The 21,810-nt window shown below is 40.0% G+C and overlaps 1 protein-coding gene and 1 long non-coding RNA gene across 3 annotated transcripts in view; one reads left to right on the forward strand and one right to left on the reverse strand.

Annotated features, from left to right (window-relative positions):
- Positions 1 to 21,810, forward strand: part of limd1a (LIM domains containing 1a) — a 65,472-nt gene that overhangs the window by 24,652 nt on the left and 19,010 nt on the right. For both annotated transcript variants that reach the window (XM_034175188.1, XM_034175189.1), the window contains exons 2-4: positions 8,899 to 9,000; positions 18,241 to 18,308; positions 21,705 to 21,767. In XM_034175188.1, coding sequence (XP_034031079.1) covers positions 8,899 to 9,000; positions 18,241 to 18,308; positions 21,705 to 21,767 — 233 coding nt within the window. The remainder of the gene's footprint in view (positions 1 to 8,898; positions 9,001 to 18,240; positions 18,309 to 21,704; positions 21,768 to 21,810) is intronic.
- On the reverse strand, positions 1,799 to 19,378 carry LOC117514634. Its single transcript, XR_004561913.1, has 3 exons — positions 19,261 to 19,378; positions 2,682 to 2,693; positions 1,799 to 1,808 (listed from the first exon to the last, which is right to left on the reverse strand). It is a non-coding gene; the product is annotated as an uncharacterized LOC117514634 (long non-coding RNA).

The following is a 21,810-nucleotide window of genomic DNA, read 5'->3' on the forward strand; positions in this document are numbered from 1 at the left end:
GAGTGATTGTGGCATTAAAATGCAGAGAAGTTTCACTTGGCACATTTGCCTGTCGCTGCTTGTGTAGGAGGTGTGAGAGGGGCGCATGCCTTTCACGGGTCTGTGGCACCATCTATGTTTGTGGATGTATGACCTGTAAACATCTAGTCTGCTGTTACAAGATGATGCCATATTATTGACAAGAATTTCTAAGAAAAAAAAACCCTTTTATATTCACGTCAATACTGTATTTTTCAACAGGGCTCATTAAATATGAGGTCACGTGCCGCCAGAGTTTTCAATTACATGTTTTATGTGCACTTAAAGCCACAACTGGTGATCCTAAATATAGATTTTTTTTTTAAATTTATCCTTAAATTTTGTAGTCCATATTAATCTCAGATAATGATGACTCTTACATTCTCAGAAGCCATGACTACAATTGAATTGTTTTGTCCAGCGTCAATGCAAAATTCATATCTGTAGTGATATCAAGCAAAGAAAAACAAATCTTTATGTTGTAAAAACTGGATCAAGTGAAAATTTGGCTTTTTTTTCTTAATCACTCAATTCACAATGGTAATTTTGCGCATTTTAAAATCAAACTGTTGCGCCAGAAACGGCATCTGGTGTAAAACTTGTGCCAAATCCCAATGTGGATCTGTGCTGGAACTGCTGTGGTGACCCTGAACAACTGGGGGCAGCTTAATGGCAAACAAGAGCAACAACATTGTTTTAGTAATTTGTGATCTCAATCCTGAAAGATGAGGGAAGTTGTTCCATAGTTGCTCTTGTGTGTGACTGGTTTAGTTTTCACTCAGGGGTGCACTGATGAGCGGCCCACTGCGGATTTTGACAGCTGGGAAAGGTGAGGCGGGGAGGTTAGTTGGAGGGGTGAACGTTTGGCCCAATGTTTTTATTCCCCTCCCTCTGATGGAACCAAACAGTCAGTCCCTGAATAATCTCAGTGTTTTGGAATATGGGACTCTGGCCAAAGACAGATTTGTGAGGTCAAACCAGTCAGGAGGTTCTATCAAAACAAGTGGCAGTGGTACCAAACGGGAAAGAAAACAGAGAAGGGTTCTTCATGCTTTTATTTATTTATGTATATTTTGTTCCCACACCAATCTATAAAAATTAGAAAGGAAAAAAAATGGCCTCGCTCCGGTGTCATATTTGGTTTTGAATGTGAGACCCCTATAAACCAAAGGTCTATAGGTTCAAAAGAATCCTATAAAAAGTTAGAATTTATTATATTTATCCATTCTCCTCCACCTCCAGCCTTTAAGCATTTTTTAGCAAGGTAACAAGAAAAAAGGATAAAAGTGGAGTTTTAAATTTGAAATTGAATATTTAAAGGGGTCATATTGTGCACATTTTTAAAAAAAAATCTACCATATACCGTTTTATATAGTGAGGGCTTCACGTTACAGATCCCCAAAGTCCATACGTTGGTAAACATTTAAAATCTCTTGTGCAACGAATTTATAAAAATGAGGTGTTATATGACTTATTTAAAACCTCTGTGACATATGTAACAAGTACATTTGGTCTCCTCCTTGCTGTTTGACAAATGCAGAGTGAGGCAGCCTACATGCTGGGTGTCAGGATTCGGCCCATTCGGGGCCCTGGTCATGGGTTTATCATTTTGCCTCACTTCTGGTTTTGATTATTCTGTCTGTGGTTTCTGTTTTATCTTTTGTGTTTTATCATCGTGTTATGCTCTCTTTATGATTAGTTTTGTTTCATTTATTTTCTTTGTATCACCTGGTTGCCATGCATTTAGTTTTGTCTTTGTTCCTGTCCGATCTCATTCATTCATTCATCTTCTACCACTTAGTCCAATTAAGGGTCGCTGGGGGCTGGAGCCTAACCAAGCAGCCATAGAGCACGAGGCGGGGTACACCCAGGACAGGACGCCAGCCTGTCCGATCTGTAGTTTGTTTTTCTTTATTGCTCATTGCAATGCATTTGTATTCTTTTACTCGTGGTTCCTTTAGTTACTTCAGTCCCAGTTTAGTTTTTGTTTATCACATTTACTGCTTTAGTCACTGGTTTTGGTTGATATTTATCTTAAGTGTTTTCTTCTGGTTATGTTTCTTTAGTTATTTATTGCTTTCGCTGGTTATCAATTCTGTGTTGGCCTTCATTGTATTCTTTTGCCACTGGTTTAGTTTTGTGTCTTTTATTTTCTTGGTCAGCTGGTAATCGGTTATGGCATTTACTTTCATACTTTAATCTGTATCAGTTTGGTTCTAATCGAGACTTGCTTTTTATTTTCTTCTTTACTTGCACTCTGCCTTGCACTATAGTCATTAGTTGTATTTCCCTTTATTCTTTAAACCACATGGTGAGTTCTGTCTTAGTTAAGTCTCCGTCTTTTATTTTCTGGGTCCTGACACATGAGCACATCAGTTTGTGGTTTCATTTCTTTTTATCTCTGTTGGTTGTGGGTGTGTCACTGCCACTTAGTTGTCTTGTCTGGCCACTCCCCTTCCAGAACCTTCCACACACCTGTTTTACATCACGCCCTGATTACTCCCCCTGTATTTAAGCTCTTCACAGTCCCTCACTTCCCTGCTAGATTGTTGATCGTGTCACATCCTTGCCTTTTTTTGTCATAGTCTGTTTGCCTCGTTTTTTGACCTTGCTTGTTTGACTTGATCTCCGCCACACCGTGAACCTGACTCCAGCTTGTGAACTGAACTTCAAATCTGCCTCTCGTCTGTCTGTACCGCCGCCCCGCTGACTGCCTTTTTGTGTACCGAAACCATTGCCTGTTTTTTTCGATAAAGCCTATTTTTACCTCCACACTTCAGCCTGCCAGTTTGCATCGTGTGTCCTACCACTTCTCTGCCACGCCACACCCAGTCATGACAAGGGGACACATGTCCATGAGGTCTGTAGGAGACAGATGGACAGTCCCTTCATCTCTGAAGAGGGAAGAGGCTTTTTTTGTTTGTTTAGGAGACATCAATGTTTTTAGCATGTACTGTATCTCCTCAGTGTGTATGGGGCATTTTTTTGGATACAAACTATAATATCCCTTTTTTAAAGCCACCTTGACACTTAGCATGAATTTGATCCCTGCACTAGCACACAATTCATCGTGTCAATGCGTGTCATTAGATAGTACTCTTGAAAAGCCACCTTGACACTTTGATAGGATCAGTGCCTCTTTGGCGTGTGACACCACAAACATCTCTTCCAAAACCTAAAGAGAAGCTCCATCTGTAGAACCTAACTTGGCTTAAATATTTTGTATCATGTTTAATGCTACAAGTGTCTGTTTTGTCTTCAAGAAGAAAGTTGCTTCTCTCAAGTTGCAGTTAAAAAAAGAGGGTAGATGGCTTGCTGCCCTCAGGTAATCCTCACGTACGAACGCTTCACTGTTCTCCTGCAGAGCTTCTTGCCTGCCGTTAGTAAGCTGATGTAAATTTTTCATGGAGAACATTTCAAAGAGCACACTTTATTGACATTTTGAGAGCCTGACATTGATTTATTATGTTTTCATGTCAAGAACTTGCATAAGAGCAGCAATCTACCCCTTTCTAATAATATCCCTAAATTACTGCTAAATCATCTTTCCAGCTATTGAGCTTTGATGACGTGTCCTCTGTTGTGGCTTTAGGAGAGGCTCCGATGACTTGTATATAGTTTTGCTAATGTCTTTGAGGGGTAATGTTTGAGAAAATGCTCTCATACTGCAGCAGTGTGTTTTTGCTGGAGCTGGGCACATGATGCCAGGGGACACAGTGGAAACAGAGGTGTCTTTGTGTCTGTGGAGGACGTTGGCTGCTGGAAACTTTCTCCATCACACACTCTCGTGCTGACGAACAAACTCCACTTCCAGGCTTCATCTTCCACCGCCGATGTCCCTCTTCTGTGCCGACTGTTTTAACTCAATATGCCACATTCAGCTCTGTGATTGGGCACAGTGTTGCACAGGATCTTATGACTAGGGATGGGTATTGATAAGATTTTATCGATATTGATCTCATTATCGATTCTGCTTATCGACCCGATTCCTTATCGATTCCCTTATCGATACAGCTTGTGAATTTTCTGTGTACTAAAAGTATACAGCAAAATCAACATTGTAAAACTAACACTGAAAGTGTTAAATTAACACTGCCAGTGTACATATGGTCCTACTCTGGCCAGAGTGGGACACATTTATTAACACTGATGATTTTATTGTGTAGGCTTTACAAGTTTCTATGTCAACAACATTTTATTGAGTCTTAAAAGTAAATAAATGTGAAATTGGTTCACTGGATCCTTAAACTCTGGACATAAATAATTCTACATGGTGGATCCTTGATCTCTGGACATAAATAGAAATAAACAAAATCCGTAGTTTTTGTCAAAAGTATTTCCTTTAAGACTTATTGGCATGAATGTCTTTCCATACATCGGAGCTGAGCTCTTGCAGCCGGCTGTGCTGCACGTCAGGTTGTAATTCATAAAGAATGCAGGACATCTCATTGTGGGAGGAAAAAAAAAAAAAGTTTTAGTCGATTGTAGTTTATTGTCTGTATTACAGCGTTTGGAAAGAGGTGTCATTTTATTTAAAGCGGCGATTCACTTTGAAGTTACTAATTGTGAGCGGACTCTGCCTTGGCAGAGAGCGGCGCAGTGTTTGGAGCTGTGCCAACGGAACAGAGGACGATTCTCGTTTTTTGACTGCAGCAAGAGTCCCAGTTAGTGACTTTAATCCGCACAAACGTGACTCACGATTAACATATTTTAATGGCTTTGAGAGGGGTTAAGAAGGGGCCTTGCCGCTTCTGAAGCACAGTGAATCAAAGAACCACGAGCCAGCGGATTGAAGCATTGGTTCATGCTTCAAAGTGGAGTCGCCCTGCAGAAACGGTTGATTACAGAGCCGCTGCAGGGTCTGCAATCAATATAGAGGAATGATCATTTTCCCGACAAACACCTTCAAACAGAACGGCTGCTCTGAAGGACCGATAAGGGAATCGTTAAGCAAAACGGCTATTGATATCGGTGGATCGAATAATTTCCTAACGATACCTGAAAAGAACCGGTTCTCGATACCCATCCCTACTCATGACACAATGGGACTGGACATTATGGCAACATCAACAACAAAAAACAATCAAGATCATTTTAACTGATTTCATACAGATGAGGACTAAACAATTACTCCCCCCCCCCCCCAAGAAATTTGACGTTTTCTTCAAAAATTTCTAAAGTGCTTTTTATTTTTAAACAGAAAAATGAATTTTCGATACAGCATTTCTAACCTCCTCGTTTTATTTTGGATGCTTACATTACTTTTCTTTGCACACACGTACTGGGCTCAGCCGCTGTCACTCAAAGTGACCATGCCCCCAATTATATAATTTCATGGCTTCAAACGTCTTAAATTAAAAAGATTGGAAAAAAAACCTTAACCCCTCATGCAGTTGTCACAAAGGAGGAAACTATCTATAGAGACCAAAACTGTTTTTTGTACCAGGCTGTAAACTTGTTTAATTCTGCCCTGAAGTTGGACATTTTAACATGGACTTCTATGGGAATGTGCTCCCTTTTGGAGCCAGCCTCAAGCGTCCAGTCAGGGAAATCTAACTTTTTTTCTTCTTCCAGTAGGGCTTCATCTGAGACCATCCAAGCTTACTGCTTTTGTCAAACTCATGAAGATGCAGTGCAAATATTGTCTGACTGAGCTACAAAACAGATCCTAAAACATCATATGAAAACAGAGTGCATACATTTTCCTTCACCTCTTCATGAATCCTGGTGACCACTACAAGGGTTTACCACGATGCCAAAGCTTGCAAACAGCATTTAATGTAAAGTATCAGTTTGAGAGGTGGGAAAATTGATAGTATCACGGGAAAAAAAATACTGCAATACTCTGCGGTATCACAGTTTTTTGTTTTGTTTTGCACAGCATTATTATGTAACTGATTTAATAGCAGGAAGGGTGGGGATGAGGGTTGCTATTACATTCTAGCTTGCTATGTCTGCAGGATCGTAAGGAGAGACATTGGCTGGAAAAGTAAATTCTGATAGATAATCTTTTGTCCCAGTTTTCAGAGTCTATGTTTGAAAAAAACATCTTATCGAAGAAACCCTGTGACTTTAGGGGTCATCTGAGGTCATGAAAGGAATTATGTAACTTCCTTGCCACTTTGGCCTCCCTTGTTTAAAGACCTGACCCCACATTCTTAACCTGACACACAGGAGAGGAAGCGCTTCCAGTGATGTGTTTTGGGTTTTTATTTCTATTTCATTACTTTTATTTAATGCAGATCCAATGCAAATCTAATTTAGCTGCTGTGGGTGACTGGAATAATGTTAACAGACTGCAGTATCTACATATTTAAAGCCTCTGACTGTGTGTATACTCAACGTCGGAAAAGTTAGATTTTCATCAAAGACGTTATTAGCAGACCTCTTTGTCTGTGAGCCAACTCAATAAGCAATGAAGGATATATTTCCACATTCCACTGATACGGCCAGCTAACCAGCTTCCTGATTTTGTGGAGAATTCTTTTCTTGCCTTATTTATTTTATCTGATTCATCCTGATTATATCCTCTGCCCCACATTTTACTCCCCTCTGGTCTGCTATAATAAGATAATAGTGCAAATTACTGATAGTCAGGTTGATAAATTGTTAGACATTAGCAAAGGATTTGTTATTTTAGCTGTCTACTACAGCATGTTGGAGCTGAAAGCACAGATTTAATGTGCAGTCTAAGTTGATGTTTGTCTCATCTGCCTGCAGGATGATGTTGCAGAAGAGACTTTTGTTTTTCCCAGATATTTAGACTTTTTCCCAAATTTTGATCTGGTTTTCATGTTTTTTTAGGTTTGCCCATAGTTGCCATCTTATGGTAAAGCCAGTTGGCTTTACCATATGAGTATTGCAACTCACCCTCATATGGTAAAGCCAATATGAGTAATGGCTTTACCAATGAGGGTGAAGGGTGAAGCCTTTCCTTAATTGGTGACTCTGACATAAACATGCCTTCCTTCTGTAGGGTGTGCTTGATTTAGCCATCTGTTGTGACCGTAGACTGTTTATATGCAGTAATGAACAAAGACTCCGTGATGTCACCCATACGCTTTCTGAAGAATGGGTTTTAAAGCTCAATTGAGTTGAGTTTGAATGTCACCATCTTGGCAGTACCTGACTCCGTTTATGTCCCGGCCAGCCCATAAATGGGTAAAGGAGTGGAGCATGGTCGAGGTCATGTTTGATATCAAGTGACCTTGACAAAATAATGAAGGTCACAGAGCCAAAACTAGTATCCGTGTGTGATGAAGACTATACTGTCAGTAACTTTCCAAGGATTTCAAACAGCAGGGTTCTCACCAACGCAGTTGAGCATAAGGGGCCCCTGTTCTGTGATTCGGAAAAAGAAATAACACAGATTTCACAAATTTGGAAAGGTTGAGGTCAAGTTCGATGACGACTGACCTTGACCAAATATTGAAGATCACAGAGCCAAAACGAAGTCCAAAACTCTGTACTCCCTATGACTTTTAATAGATTTGAGACAAGTTACCAAATTTGTAGCAAACATGCATCCCTTCAAAGTCTAGGCCATCTTCAGTGATGAGTGACCTTGACCTAAATTTGAAGGGCACAGGGCCAAAGATATCTGCAACACTGTATTTCCAATAACCTTTCAAAGAAGTAATACCCCCGTCACACATAGCCGGAATTATGCAGAATGGCATTGGAATGACGAATTGGTGCACATTCGAAAAGTGACAGATTTCAGTTCCAAAACGTTCTGACAGCCATCCGTTCACACATTTGGTCAAACTCAGCTGGCAACCCCAAGTGTGATGCACATGTTCAGAACTCTCCTTGCGCCGTCGAGATGGGATACTTATACGACGGCGGTCCATGTGCAATCTGAGGACCATCTGACCGCAATTTACATATTCTGATGGCGGAAATACAGGATCCAAAATGATTTGAGGGCATATGAGGGAACCTCAAGATTGATCTGGCACAGTATGCCTGCCCATATGACCTGCACGTGCCATGTATAAATGCCCCCCCTCCCCAGTTAGTGGCTCATATATGCATACACACACACAAACATACACAGACACACGGCTGAGTGATAATTGCAGCCTCACATGTGTGCGCGGAGCACTCGGGACATCGGACAGTCTGCAGCGCCTTTTATGGCTGTGTGACAGCAGTCTGTGTCATCTACCTGTTGTCCACATACGCTTTGGATGCCATCATGCAGGTGTGGACGAGGTAATCTGGATGCGTTGTGACACGGCTGACCATGCCTCTTTTCCTCTCGACTGCATCGGATTATGGCACTATTTGCTGTGTCGGGCATGGTTCCGGCACATTCTCTATGTGTGACGGGGGCTTGACAAAGGTTTGCCAAATTGAGAGCAAGGATACATCTCTTGAAGATCTCGGTCACGTTCAATGATGAATGGCCTTCATCTACTTTTGAAGGTCACAGAACCAAAAATTATGCCCATGTACGATGAACACTGAATTCATTTCCAGGGATTTCATTTGCAGCAAGAATGCATCCCTTGAAGATCTCGATCAGTTTCATACTCCAGCACTGTAGCATTCATGCCCTTTTCAGGCAAACTTCCACATCTTTCCCACAACTTTTCCAAACCAATAAAATAACTGTTTTTCTCTTAAGATAGTCTCCCCAATAACAACCTGGAAATTAGTCTCCACAGTGCTTTTACAATGCTGTTTGAAGTCGCCTTGTTGCATTGTGATTATTATGACATGACTGCATGACAAAACTGCAAATTCGCAAATACGTATGGGACAACATACATTTCTACGATTGGGGACACAAGGCCAAAATCACAGTGTGTTCTTTCTTACAGTCTGTGTCTTGCTGTGACGTATCTGACTTGGTCATGTTGTGTTGTTTTCCAGGACTATGTGCTAAGTGCAACAAAGCAGTTTATGGCGCCAACCAGGCCTGCCAAGCAATGGGAAGCCTTTACCACGACAGCTGCTTCACCTGCAGTGCCTGTGGTAAGTACACGCAAACGCACAGTGTGTACACACTCAAACATTTGCTCCCATTCAGTATCTGTCACCTTTCTTTATGGTTGAATCGACCATAAAACATATATCACCTTCTGACTAACAGCCTGCCAGACTATACTCAGCCAGACAAAAGTGGTGACTTCTTAAGCCTTATTTTTTCACCCCTGAGCACAAACACGCACATCATTTAAGGATCACGAGCCTCTACTGTTGGTGTTTGGTTTCTGGGTGTGTCAGTAAATCCGGGAGCCCACACAAGGACACAGGAATCAAGGCTGTTCAGGCTAATTCATCCATTCAGTCAGTCAGTCAATGAGGTCTTTATTAAGTTCTCACTCAGTGTGTGAAAGGCTGTTGACTTTTGTAACCACAAATCACAGCAGAATTTCAGCATCAGTGACTGTGATGAACTACCAAGGACACTAGTGAGGGAAGCCACCAATACACTGAAAGATTTACAAGCTTTAGTGACTGTGGCAGGGGTTTCATTAAGGAAGGAAGTTTGAATGGAAAAAGTTGCACTTTCACACGTTTTCCTTTTCTTTCATTGGGGGGACTGCAGTAGCAGGAATTTTACTTGTGTCTGTATATTATTCTGATGCCTTTTCAGAAACAAGTAAGAATATGTTATTTCTCATATAAATGACAATAATGTATTGTTATTATTACAGAGAATCTAGGGCTGTAATTTGTACTGTTTTACATTATGCATTATTTAAATCATCCACCCGTTTTCTCATCTCAACCCTGGAAATCTGCATTCACATTATGACTTTATTTCTTGAGTTGCACAAATGCAACAGGTTCAAGCATATTTCTGTACAGTTTTAATGTAAAACATCTAATTACGTATGCCTTAAACTAAAACAGAACCATTCAGTAACAGCTTTAATCACCCAGAAAGGGTCACATCGGATAAATCTGAGGGAGGAATCAAAAGATCAGCACACTATATTTTATCAGTATGACTGAGTGAATCTGAAACTCATTCAGTGGTTTTGCAGCAGCCGAAGGGGCTTACTATTATTGTAGAATTGTTGGAAAACGTCTGTGTGAAATACTTAAAAACATGCTGATCAAGAAGTGAACAGAGTTTGTCTTCTTAAGGTTTAAATGCAACAAAATTTGCCAGTCTAATGACTCCGATTTTTCATAAATGTAAGTTTTGGATCATTTCTTATTGTTGATAATTAGTTGACATCATTTTAAAGCTGCACTTTGCACTAATAATTCAGATGTCTGCTATTTTCCTCTTTGTGTGCATTCCTGCAGAGGTTCTGTGAGAAGCCGGAATAAAAAAGTTACCATCACATTTTGTCGATGTTACACAACCGCTGTGTGACATAACAAATATTTCCCACCATGACCAAATATATATGTACCTAATTGCACGTGTCAGAGTGAGAGAGATAAAAATTGGAGCCACATATTGGAGGAGAGTGACGCTGATGTCTGAGCTGGAGGTAGAGAGGAGTTTACACACCACATAGCTCTCATAGCTTATTCCATGTGAGGGCATATGGGTTGTGATCACTCTGAGCGGCCCCACGGTAAAGTATCTCTGCAGGGGAGGAATGCAGGCATGGGGGGCCCTCAGTAGGTTGAGCTCCAGCAGGACACTGGTACTGTTATGTCAGCTGGGCCCAATGAGACAGAAGTAGAGTACTACAGGGAGACCATTGACTGACTACCGGCTACACACCAGTGTGCATACACATACAGTGTCTTTATACAAGTACAGACAGTAACAGACACAAATCTACATGACTATGATTTTCCTACTATGCCAGGGCTCTTCAACTCATTCCAGAAAGAGCTGAGAGGCTACAAGTTTTCCTTGCAACCACCCACTCCACCAGGTAATTTCAATGATTAACTGATTCCATCTGCTCAGTCAAATCACCTGGTGGAGTGGGTGGTTGCAAAGAAAACCTGCACCCTCTCTACGCTTTCTGGAATGAGTTGTAGAGCCCTGTCCTATGCCTTCACTTCAGTTCCCTAAAGTAGTCTGATAGCCAAGGCTATATTCTTGGTTTGGGATTCCAGACTTTGCAGCAGGCAGTTCCCCTCCAGCCTTATTTCACACACCTCCAGCGAAAACACTTTTTTAGCTATTACAGATCACATGAATGGAAAGTGTCACATGACATTCTACAATACACAATATAGTACATGTGGACAAAGTAACAGATGGATGAGGTTGCTTAAAAACAGCAAAATGGTAATATTTAGCACCTGTTATTATTGGAATTACAGTTCTCACGAGTGCCTCGCTAGATTGACAGTTCTTGCAAGAAGACAAAACAGCAGTGGGAATCAATAATGTGATGGAAATGCTGTCATATCACAACTGTTTTTATTGGGATTCTGAATTATACTAAACATTTGCATAAATACATAATGGAAACCCAGCCAGTGGTTGATTACTATGTGCTGTTGAGGCAACCATGAAGAATCAGCAAGAAGCACTGGAGTTAGACCACGAGACAGAGATTGAAGAAATATATTTCTTACCTCCACCAAGCAGGTTCAGTTTTTAGTGGTATTTATTTGTTGGGCTGGCTGACTGTTGGCATGATTATGCAAAACGTTTTCAGTTGACCTCTGCGAAACTTGGTGCAATCATTAGTTGTATCAAGAGAAGTGCAATATAGGTCCTGAGGCCCATTGGTGCCAGTGCTTATCCCTGGATTCCATAGCATGGATGGGACACCAGTCCAGTGCAGATTACTTCCCCAGTGAAGCTGGTACCCATTTTAAGTGGGTGTTTCGGGACATGGAAATGAAGTGTCTTGTACAAGGACACGAGAGAGAGATGGTGTGACAAAAAATCCAAACCCAGGTCTAGCCCAAATCCTTGTCCCATTGGGATACCTGCTCTACTATCAAGAGGCTAAACCCAATAAATGTTGCTGTTGACTGGGATTCTGATGTGGACTCTGGATTATTTCTTTTCACTCTTTAACATCAGGCAAATTTTTTCACACTGTTCTTGAACCTCTACATCACACGCTGTCACCAAATACATTTTGAATCTGGATTTATAGTTTTAGTTTTATAGGTTTTTTTTTTTAGCATAAAAACCAATCTCCTTCTGCTTTATCGCAACAGAATTAGAAAAAATATTCTACTGGGATCCTTTGGATTCTGTTAGTTTATTGCTTGACATGTGGAAATAATGTCTTGAATCACTGAGATGTTATTGAAACACAATGAGAAGTCATATCATCAGGGGTCAAAGGTCAACATGGAAAGGTTCAGTTGGCACAAAGTAAAATTTGAGGTTCTTGAGTGATTTAAAGTGTAATTTCTAGTGTACGTGGTTAATTGAGGTATATAGCAATGAGGAATTTCAACAGGGTCAGCGCCAAAACAGGCAATTCCAGTAATTTTCAGGTAAAATGTTGAGTTACAGTTAATAGAAACTTGGTGTTGTGGAAGTTAATTTAATCCCAAAATTTGCTCTTTAGCCTCAGTAGTTCTGAGATCTGAGCAGGAGTTAAATTTAGATGTTTTGGTTCTTTAGAGCTGCCATGGACACTTTAGTTTGTGACGTGTTCCACTAAATGCTATAGAAACTTGTATCTTGCAAAGAATTTGACACCCAAAATTAGGCCGTGTAGACAAGTTACTGAATGTATGCATGGACAGACTGAAGAAGTTGCATAAATTACTACTACTACCAATTTTATAATTCAGTTTCCACACCAAAAGTGCCACCAAGGTCAAGCGGCAGTGGCAGTCATTAGCTGATAGAAGTGTACTGCAGAGTTAATGTGGAGCTGTAAAGGTTTCAAGGACTGCTTTTAGATCCTGTCTTCATAATGTCAGCCCCTACAGGAACACAAACACGTATCCGATTGGCCATGAATCCAGTGGTGCATTAACATCTGGGGGATAGATTGCCCTTGCTTGAACTGAAAGTTCCAGGTGCTGGTCACAGTTTTAAAAAAAATGCATCTAGATGACCAGAAATACCTGAAACCACCACAGAGTTTGTCTTGTAGATCATCTTAGTGGAAGAGGAAATGACTTGATGACCTTGATGTGCACTTTTAATAGTGTGCCGTTGCCCAGTGTGAAATTGGGATGAACAGGTGTGGTGCTAAAAGCAAGATCTCTCGCTTGGGTAAAGAATAGTGTTGTGGGCTCATGAGGAAGTCAATGAATGTGACTTTTTTTTCTGAATGGAGTTACATTAGCAAATTTATAGAATGATTTCATAAAAATGGCCTTGTGTGGCATTCTCTCCCTCACATATTTTACATTTATATGAAATTTAAAATGTCAGGTTTTTTTTTCCCCAGGGACTTTTTCAGACAGTCAGCCCCAACCTCTTGACTTTAATTAAGCTCTTATCTTTCCACAAAGCTCAGTGCCTTCCCTCAGTCACTCACTGGAAAGAGGCAGGAATGTGAGGAAGACCAGTGGCCCATATCTCACGTTCTCCTCCCTCATCCTTGTCTCATTCCTGAGGGACACAGTTCCACAAATGTGTGTCAGTAATTATCCAAGTTCATTTCCAGACCTTAACTTGATGGACATGGTGTGCACGCCCCTTGGACAGATGTTGGTGCTTTGTGATCTTTTATTTGTCTGCTGATGCCACATAATTGTGGAAAAACAGGATGAGATAATTCCACGTAACATTTAAACACAGAAAATGACTGAAATTAGATCTGTACAAGGTCATCTCATTTAATAATAAAATAAAATAAAATTAAATTAATCCTACTATATCTGCAAAATTGTGCTTCCTTTAATATGGAACAACCACATCAACTTTTGTCAATTATTTTTAGAGCTCACAGAATTATGAAAATCCACATGTCCCATATTTAGTCAAAGTGGGCCTGCATGATATTGGAAAAAAACTGATGTTGCAGTATAATTTTTTTTTTCTATGAGAGATATTGTGAAGTGTAAAAATATAAATGCATTTAAACCATATAGCTTGGGAAGCTCTATTTGGAAAGAATGACTCATTCTACCAAGTGTGTTTTTGTAAGGAAACGTCCACAGAACATAAAATTTATGAAAAAAAGTGGATGACTCTGCAAGGAACTCTCAGCAATTTATCTGTTTTTGGTCAATATGCCCCTGCTTGTGTTTGTTTGTTTGTCTGCTTTTTTTCTGGAGCCCACAATTTTTCATATATCGTTATGACATTTTTACTGAAGATTCATATCCTGATTGGCAAGAAATGATTAAACTTTGAAGGTCAAAGGTTGAAGTCAGGAAAAATCATGGAAAAATCCCAAGCTTTAACATTTAACAAAAATTCATAACTCTGTCAAAAAGGATCAATTGTTTTTGTATTTGAGAGCATTATGTAGGATGGTATGGTAAATGGACTGCATTTATGTAGCATTTTTCTCAAAGTGCTTTACAATAATGCCGCACATTCACCCCGATGTCAGGGTGCTGACATACAAGGTGCTCACTACACACTGGCAGTAACTAGGGGATTAAGGACTTTGCCCAAAGGCCTTTAGAGATTGTCCAGTCAGGCTGGGATTTGAACCAAGGATCCTCCTGTCTCAAGCCCAACGCTTTTTGTGGCCATTTAAATTTAACATTGAAAACCCCATTTAATGAATATTTTACATTATATCTTAATCAAATGTGCCCCAGTCACTCTCATATTTGAAGGTGAGGTGCAGACTGGCACTCACTATCACCTGACAAAGTTTGATGCATATCTGATCTGGATTGTGGATTTTGTGGACATTTGAATTTAATATTGAAAAGCCCATTTGGTGTACATTTTGCATTATAGCTCAATCAAAAGTTCCTCAATCACTCTCATTTGTGACAATGAGGTGCAAACTGGCACTCTCAATGAATAGACTTAAGTTTGAACCACATCTGATCCAAACTGTGAATTTAGCAGATATTTGATATTAACATTGAAAAGTCCTTTTGATCTACATTTTGTATTATATTTTTGCTTATGAAAAGCCACTTCTGACAAGAATTTGACCTTGAAAATGTTTCCCAAGGTAAAAATTTCTGGAATTGGAAACTAGTGTTGGCGGAGGTTGGCGCTCCATACAGATTCCATACAATGTATGTTGATTTTGCTTTTGTGATTATCAGCACAGTTTCAACACAGTTCTTGCACAGTCAAATACAACACAAAGGAAACATGCAGGGTGGCCACACAGAGTGGCCTGTCCAGGAACCTCCTTCCCTACAGTTGAATATTGACGGGTACAGACAATCACTGGAATTTGTGACAGCTTTGACCTGCAGTGTCATGTCAGTTGAATGGGAAAGCGTGTCTAAATGCTTGACTGGTATCATTTAGCTACACACATCTGCACATCCTGATGACATTGCTGAAAGTATATATATATCGTGCTGCCCAGATTCACAGCATTTCAACTGACTGAAGTGGACTGAGTGTGTGGACAGTCCAACCTGTGGTAAGTCAGTGTTTTGGAAACTCACATCATTGAAGAAATTTCCATAAAGCCTGATGGTGGCAGCGTTAATGTTGTGGTGATGCTTTTCTGCTGTACACCACGTGAGTCTTGTGAAGGTCAAAGGTAAAAGAAGGTAAATCCTGGAGAAGTAGCTGGTGCAGCCTGTAAAAACATTTGACTTGGGAGAAGATTTGTTTTCCTTCAAGACGATGACTCCAAGAAGTTAAGAATTTGTGTCTGGAAATAAAAAGGCTGTTCACTCCTCAATCCAAAGGCAACCTGACACAGTTCTTTCCATATGTGTAACGCTGACAGAAATACAGTGTAGCCACTTTGGCGTTCCGTATCCTTCTTATGTTGATCAGTATAAAATACATATGGATTATTATGTTCCATTTGAAAGCGTCAAAGGGTTGACTGCTTTTTGGAGGGCGTGTAAAAAGGTGGCTCATTAGCGTTCCTTTTCTCTTTGGATGCAGTATGTGCTTTGTTCTTGCCTCTGTGCTCTGTAATTTAAGCTCATTGTTGAAGAACAACAAAGCTAATTGCTTTCTTTAGCCCTTCAAGTGAGTCAGTTCTTAATTTTCAGTTAATTGTGTTGTGATTTTTGAGATATCAGTAGAGGATTTTGTAGAGCGAGAGAGAGAGAAAGTGAGAGAGAGAGAGAGAGAGAAGTCAACTCTTTACTCAAAGAAGACATTTGCCTCAACCTCAGTGGCTGATCTTTGATTCCCATTTGATTACTGATAATAATATTAATAATCCCCATTTTCTTTACTTTAAAGATTGATGGATTGGTGGCTATAGTTTTAGCAAATCACTGGCAATGTGGATTTGTCCAGCCACACGCAGTCTGCTTCACATGGTGCGAGAGGGGTTGAAGGAAGAGAAGATTTGAGTTAACCCCCTCTCCTCCTCTGCACTCCCCTCCCTCACCTCCCGACTCAGAAAATGTCTGGAATGTTGTATGTTCCTGTGGGACCTGCTAACAAAAAAGCTATGTGAAGGGAGCGAGACGGTTGTGCCGCGTGTATGTGCCGCTATAGGAAGTCAAATCCAGATCACGCTGCTGTTAAAGCGCACAGACAGGAAGTGCAGTCAGCGTGAGGAATGACATCAGACATGAAAAACTGTGATTGTCATTGCAGATATGTCGTTGTAATCCAACTGCCTTATGTTTGTCTTAAGTTGCATTTTTAGTTTTGTTCGCAGCCCTACTGCACCACACACTGTGTCCGTGTCATTATTTGAAGTCTCCAGCACACCATATTTGAGTTATCTGCCCAGAGTTCAGTGGGGTACAATAAATATTGCAAGAGTCCATTACTTTTGAATGGCTGTAATTAATCACGGTGGTCTTTGTGCATTAGCACTGTAACTATTTTCTGACACTGAGCTCATGTCTATGCAAGATTTTTCACAGAGCTAAAATAATTCAAACCTTCTGTCATAGTTGTACCTGTTTGTAGCTGTAACTAATTTGTATATTGTAAATAAAGGAACCACAAAAGCACACAATAGTGTATACATCAGGTCAAATTCCTGGGTGAACTCCTCTTTCAGATTATTCTACAGTTCAACTCAGGTTTTATTAAAATTGGTTATTTTTTAATACTCCTGCTAACTATGGCTCACAATGTGGAATTATTTGTGATAAATCTTCAGTGTGAGACAGGTGGACCAAATTTCACTCAAGTTTCATTTTCAATGCTTCTTAGTTTTGGCTGATGTAGCACTGATGTTTGTAGCTAGTTGCTAAAGCTCAACGTTCAATATGTATCAAACCTGTAATAATGTATCAAATCCTGTATCAAACTTTGGCACATGTGTAGTAAAATCTATTTCAGACACCCCAGGCGATGTTTCACTGAAATATGTTGTCTGACTTTTCCAAATCAATGTTTAAAGGTTAGCTAGCAAGCAGGTGCTTCTAATTTTAGACATGCATAAACAGAGACTGTGGAGACATCAAACACTCACGGTAACAGCAACATGACACTTAACTAAACTGACTAAACCAATCGAACTACTAAAACACAATAAATCAATAACACTGACAACACTGTAAAACTAACTTGAACCACAATAGCAACATTTAAAACCCCGAAAACTCAAACTCCCATGGCGCGTTGCATCACGGCGTCCATTGCTTAATGGTTAGCTAAAATTGCTAATTTCTCCAAAAAATATTTCCATTTTTACAGTGTTCATCCTTGACCCAAAATACATAATCATATCAAACGGCAAATGTCAGCTCTCCCCAGTTTTTGCAAGCCATACACGCACACAGAGGCCATTTAGCTATTGATGATGATGATGATCATAGAAGAAATATCAAGAATAAAGAGTACACTACAACACTGCACATATATCCCAAATTAAAGAGCTGATAATACAGAAACAAGATGCGATTTATACTCCAGTGCAACTAAAATACGGCTTTTCCCTCTTCAAGGATCTTTTTTACGACTTACACTCCGAAAAATATGGCAATAAATGCAGGCCTGCCCCAAAGTTGAATGGGTTCTGTTCCAGTCCAGGCTCAGCCTGTAGACCGACGTGTCATTGTAACTGTTCCATCAGTTTCTGAGTAACCCTCTCTGTGTCATGAATGTGGTAATAAGTGGCACCGGCACACCTTCCCAGACTATTTGCAACCTGACAAACCAACCAGTGATCAGACATGGCCAAAAATACAGTTTCATTCCTTAAAGAGTGCATTTCTAAACTCCCAGTTGCAGAACTTGCTGTTTGCCACCTGTATGATGGACAAAAAAAATCTGCTGTTATTTTGCAGGTCGGAGGCTGAGGGGGAAGGCATTTTATTATGTTGGAGGAAAAGTGTTCTGTGAAGAGGACTTTCTAGTGAGTGGTCTGCAAATATCATTTGCTTTGTCTTCAATTGTCAAATGTCAACAATAAGGAAAAATGATACAATGGTGTGTGTGTGTGTTAATTTTTACCAGATGCCCTTTTTGATGTAAAACAAAAATAGCAAATATTTATGAAGCCACGACATCAAACCTTTGACATTTTCTTATTTCTCAACATTGTTATTGATTGCTCATAATTGTTGTTGAATGATTTTAAATTTATGTTGACCAATTACTTGATTGATTAACTAATTATTTGCTTTCTAGCCAACATATGTGTGTGGAGCCCAGGAAGAGTAGCTGCTCCTTTGGTGGTAGCTAATGGAGACCCAAATTAAAAAATATAATCAATATTTTGAAATATTTAACCAGAGATTACACATAACCTTTGACAAACTAAAATATAATTTGCTGTCACTCAGTCTACTTTTTTATTGTCTACAAATCTGCACTTTTATATGTGATCCAACCTTTCACAAAAATGACAGGTCTACAAATTTGTTAGCCTGTACTAACAACCAGTAGACAGTGTACAGGGAAGCAAAACATTATTGCCCTTAGTTTTGCTTCTGTCTTCCGGCCAAGCTACAAAATGGGAAAGAGAGTGTTCCTTATGGGCTACTGTATCAACATGGTGCTGCAACGCCTAGGGTCCACTAGTCCTACTCGTAGTATTAAGGAGAGCATGTTGAAGATGTTTTTATATTTATGGTAGGCTATATGTTGCACTAAAGTAGTGTAAAGTATAGTAGTAATGTTACAAAAGTGTGACAATAAAAGAAAACCCCATTTAATTATGGTGAATTACTATTATTTGTTGATTTTCAACTCAACAGATTTATAGACAACAGTACAATTAAAGGTGATTAATGGTGTATATCAACAGAATCATATGTTTTATTTTTGTAAATTGAACAAAACTGGATATGGTTTGTTAGTTAAACTCAGTTTAGGGTTGTAATATACACCATCAGATAATATAAAGAGGTTAGGACCAGTGGAGCCTAGGACCAATGGACGCTAGGACCAGTGGAGCCTAGGACTAGTGGACCCTCCCTCGCTGCAACATGGTGGCCTCTATGAGGAGACTCTCTCCACTGTAGAGCTCATTTTAAGGTTATGATTTGTTGTTGCAGGTAATTATACACTAATGAACAGATGGTCAGATGAATGTTATGTTCCATTTCTGCTAATATAATCCCACACACTGTAGCTTTAAAGCTCTATTGTTCCAGTGGTTATTGGATGACCCATTTAAAAGCAGCTCATACTGGATCAGGAATATTTTTTAGAGATGTTGACTTGCTGTCTACATCAATCAATCAATCAATTCAATCAATTTTTTTATATAGCGCCAAATCACAACAAACAGTTGCCCCAAGGCACTTTATATTGTAAGGCAAGGCCATACAATAATTACGTAAAAACCCCAACGGTCAAAACGACCCCCTGTGAGCAAGCACTTGGCGACAGTGGGAAGGAAAAACTCCCTTTTAACAGGAAGAAACCTCCAGCAGAACCAGGCTCAGGGAGGGGCAGTCTTCTGCTGGGACTGGTTGGGGCTGAGGGAGAGAACCAGGAAAAAGACATGCTGTGGAGGGAAGCAGAGATCAATCGCTAATGATTAAATGCAGAGTGGTGCATACAGAGCAAAAAGAGAAAGAAACACTCAGTGCATCATGGGAACCCCCCAGCAGTCTAAGTCTATAGCAGCATAACTAAGGGATGGTTCAGGGTCACCTGATCCAGCCCTAACTATAAGCTTTAGCAAAAAGGAAAGTTTTTAAGCGTAATCTTAAAAGTAGAGAGGGTGTCTGTCTCCCTGATCTGAATTGCGAGCTGGTTCCACAGGAGAGGAGCCTGAAAGCTGAAGGCTCTGCCTCCCATTCTACTCTTACAAACCCTAGGAACTACAAGTAAGCCTGCAGTCTGAGAGCGAAGCGCTCTATTGGGGTGATATGGTACTATGAGGTCCCTAAGATAAGATGGGACCTGATTATTCAAAACCTTATAAGTAGAAGAAGAATTTTAAATTCTATTCTAGAATTAACAGGAAGCCAATGAAGAGAGGCCAATATGGGTGAGATATGCTCTCTCCTTCTAGTCCCCGTTAGTACTCTAGCTGCAGCATTTTGAATTAACTGAAGGCTTTTCAGGGAACTTTTAGGACATCCTGATAATAATGAATTACAATAGTCCAGCCTGGAGGAAATAAATGCATGAATTAGTTTTTCAGCATCACTCTGAGACAAGAACTTTCTAATTTTAGAGATATTGCGCAAATGCAAAAAAGCAGTCCTACATATTTGTTTAATATGCGCATTGAATGACATATCCTGATCAAAAATGACTCCAAGATTTCTCACAGTATTACTAGAGGTCAGGGTAATGCCATCCAGAGTAAGGATCTGGTAGACACCATGTTTCTAAGATTTGTGGGGCCAAGTACAATAACTTCAGTTTTATCTGAGTTTAAAAGCAGGACATTAGAGGTCATCCATGTCTTTATGTCTGTAAGACAATCCTGCAGTTTAGCTAATTGGTGTGTGTCCTCTGGCTTCATGGATAGATAAAGCTGGGTATCATCTGCGTAACAATGAAAATTTAAGCAATGCCGTCTAATAATACTGCCTAAGGGAAGCGTGTATAAAGTGAATAAAATTGGTCCTAGCACAGAACCTTGTGGAACTCCATAATTAACCTTAGTCTGTGAAGAAGATTCCCCATTTACATGAACAAATTGTAATCTATTAGATAAATATGATTCAAACCACCGCAGCGCAATGCCTTTAATACCTATGGCAGCATAGGTATCACACCTTTTTCCTCTCTTGGGTGGTCCTCTAACGAGGTCACTAATTAGCATGAATTGGCAGTGACAACGACACTCTAGGCTACTTTGAAAACTGCAAAACCTTCATTTTATGCAAAGTTATAAACATTTGGTAAAACATGTCAGGAAGTTCTTCAGTTAAAACAGAAATGTATCCTGAATTGTATTTGCTCTGGCTGTTCTCTCTCTGTGTGTGCTGTTCATTACATCTCCCCCTCTATCTAGGCTTTTTTGTGGCCTGTAATCACTGTGACACACTTTTTTATGTGGTAAAATAATAAATATAATAAAGCAGAGCTGAATAAAGTAGCTGCCACATAAAGGTCAGTGTGTCGGCTTTCCAGTGTTTAACTCAGATGGATATGGTTATGAATAAAAGAGGAGAGATTAGGAGGGATGGGGACCACACAGAATACTTTGGACTGTGTCTGAGAGATGTCGTGGAGTTGTTTGAGTGGTCGATCTAAAGCAATCAGAGAATAATTTGTAGCCCTTTGAGTTCTGTTCTGTTTGGGTGTTGACGTCACCGCTGTCTTGCTTGTGTGTTTTTTTTAGTACTCTGGTTTCCAGCAGTCTGCTGACAAGTGCAACGCATGTGGACATCTGATCATGGACATGGTGAGATCGAGCGAATCGTTTCTCTCGAGATGTGTAGGTGTGG

This window comes from Thalassophryne amazonica, chromosome 7, assembly GCF_902500255.1.
Source record: "Thalassophryne amazonica chromosome 7, fThaAma1.1, whole genome shotgun sequence".
Lineage (NCBI taxonomy): Eukaryota > Metazoa > Chordata > Actinopteri > Batrachoidiformes > Batrachoididae > Thalassophryne > Thalassophryne amazonica.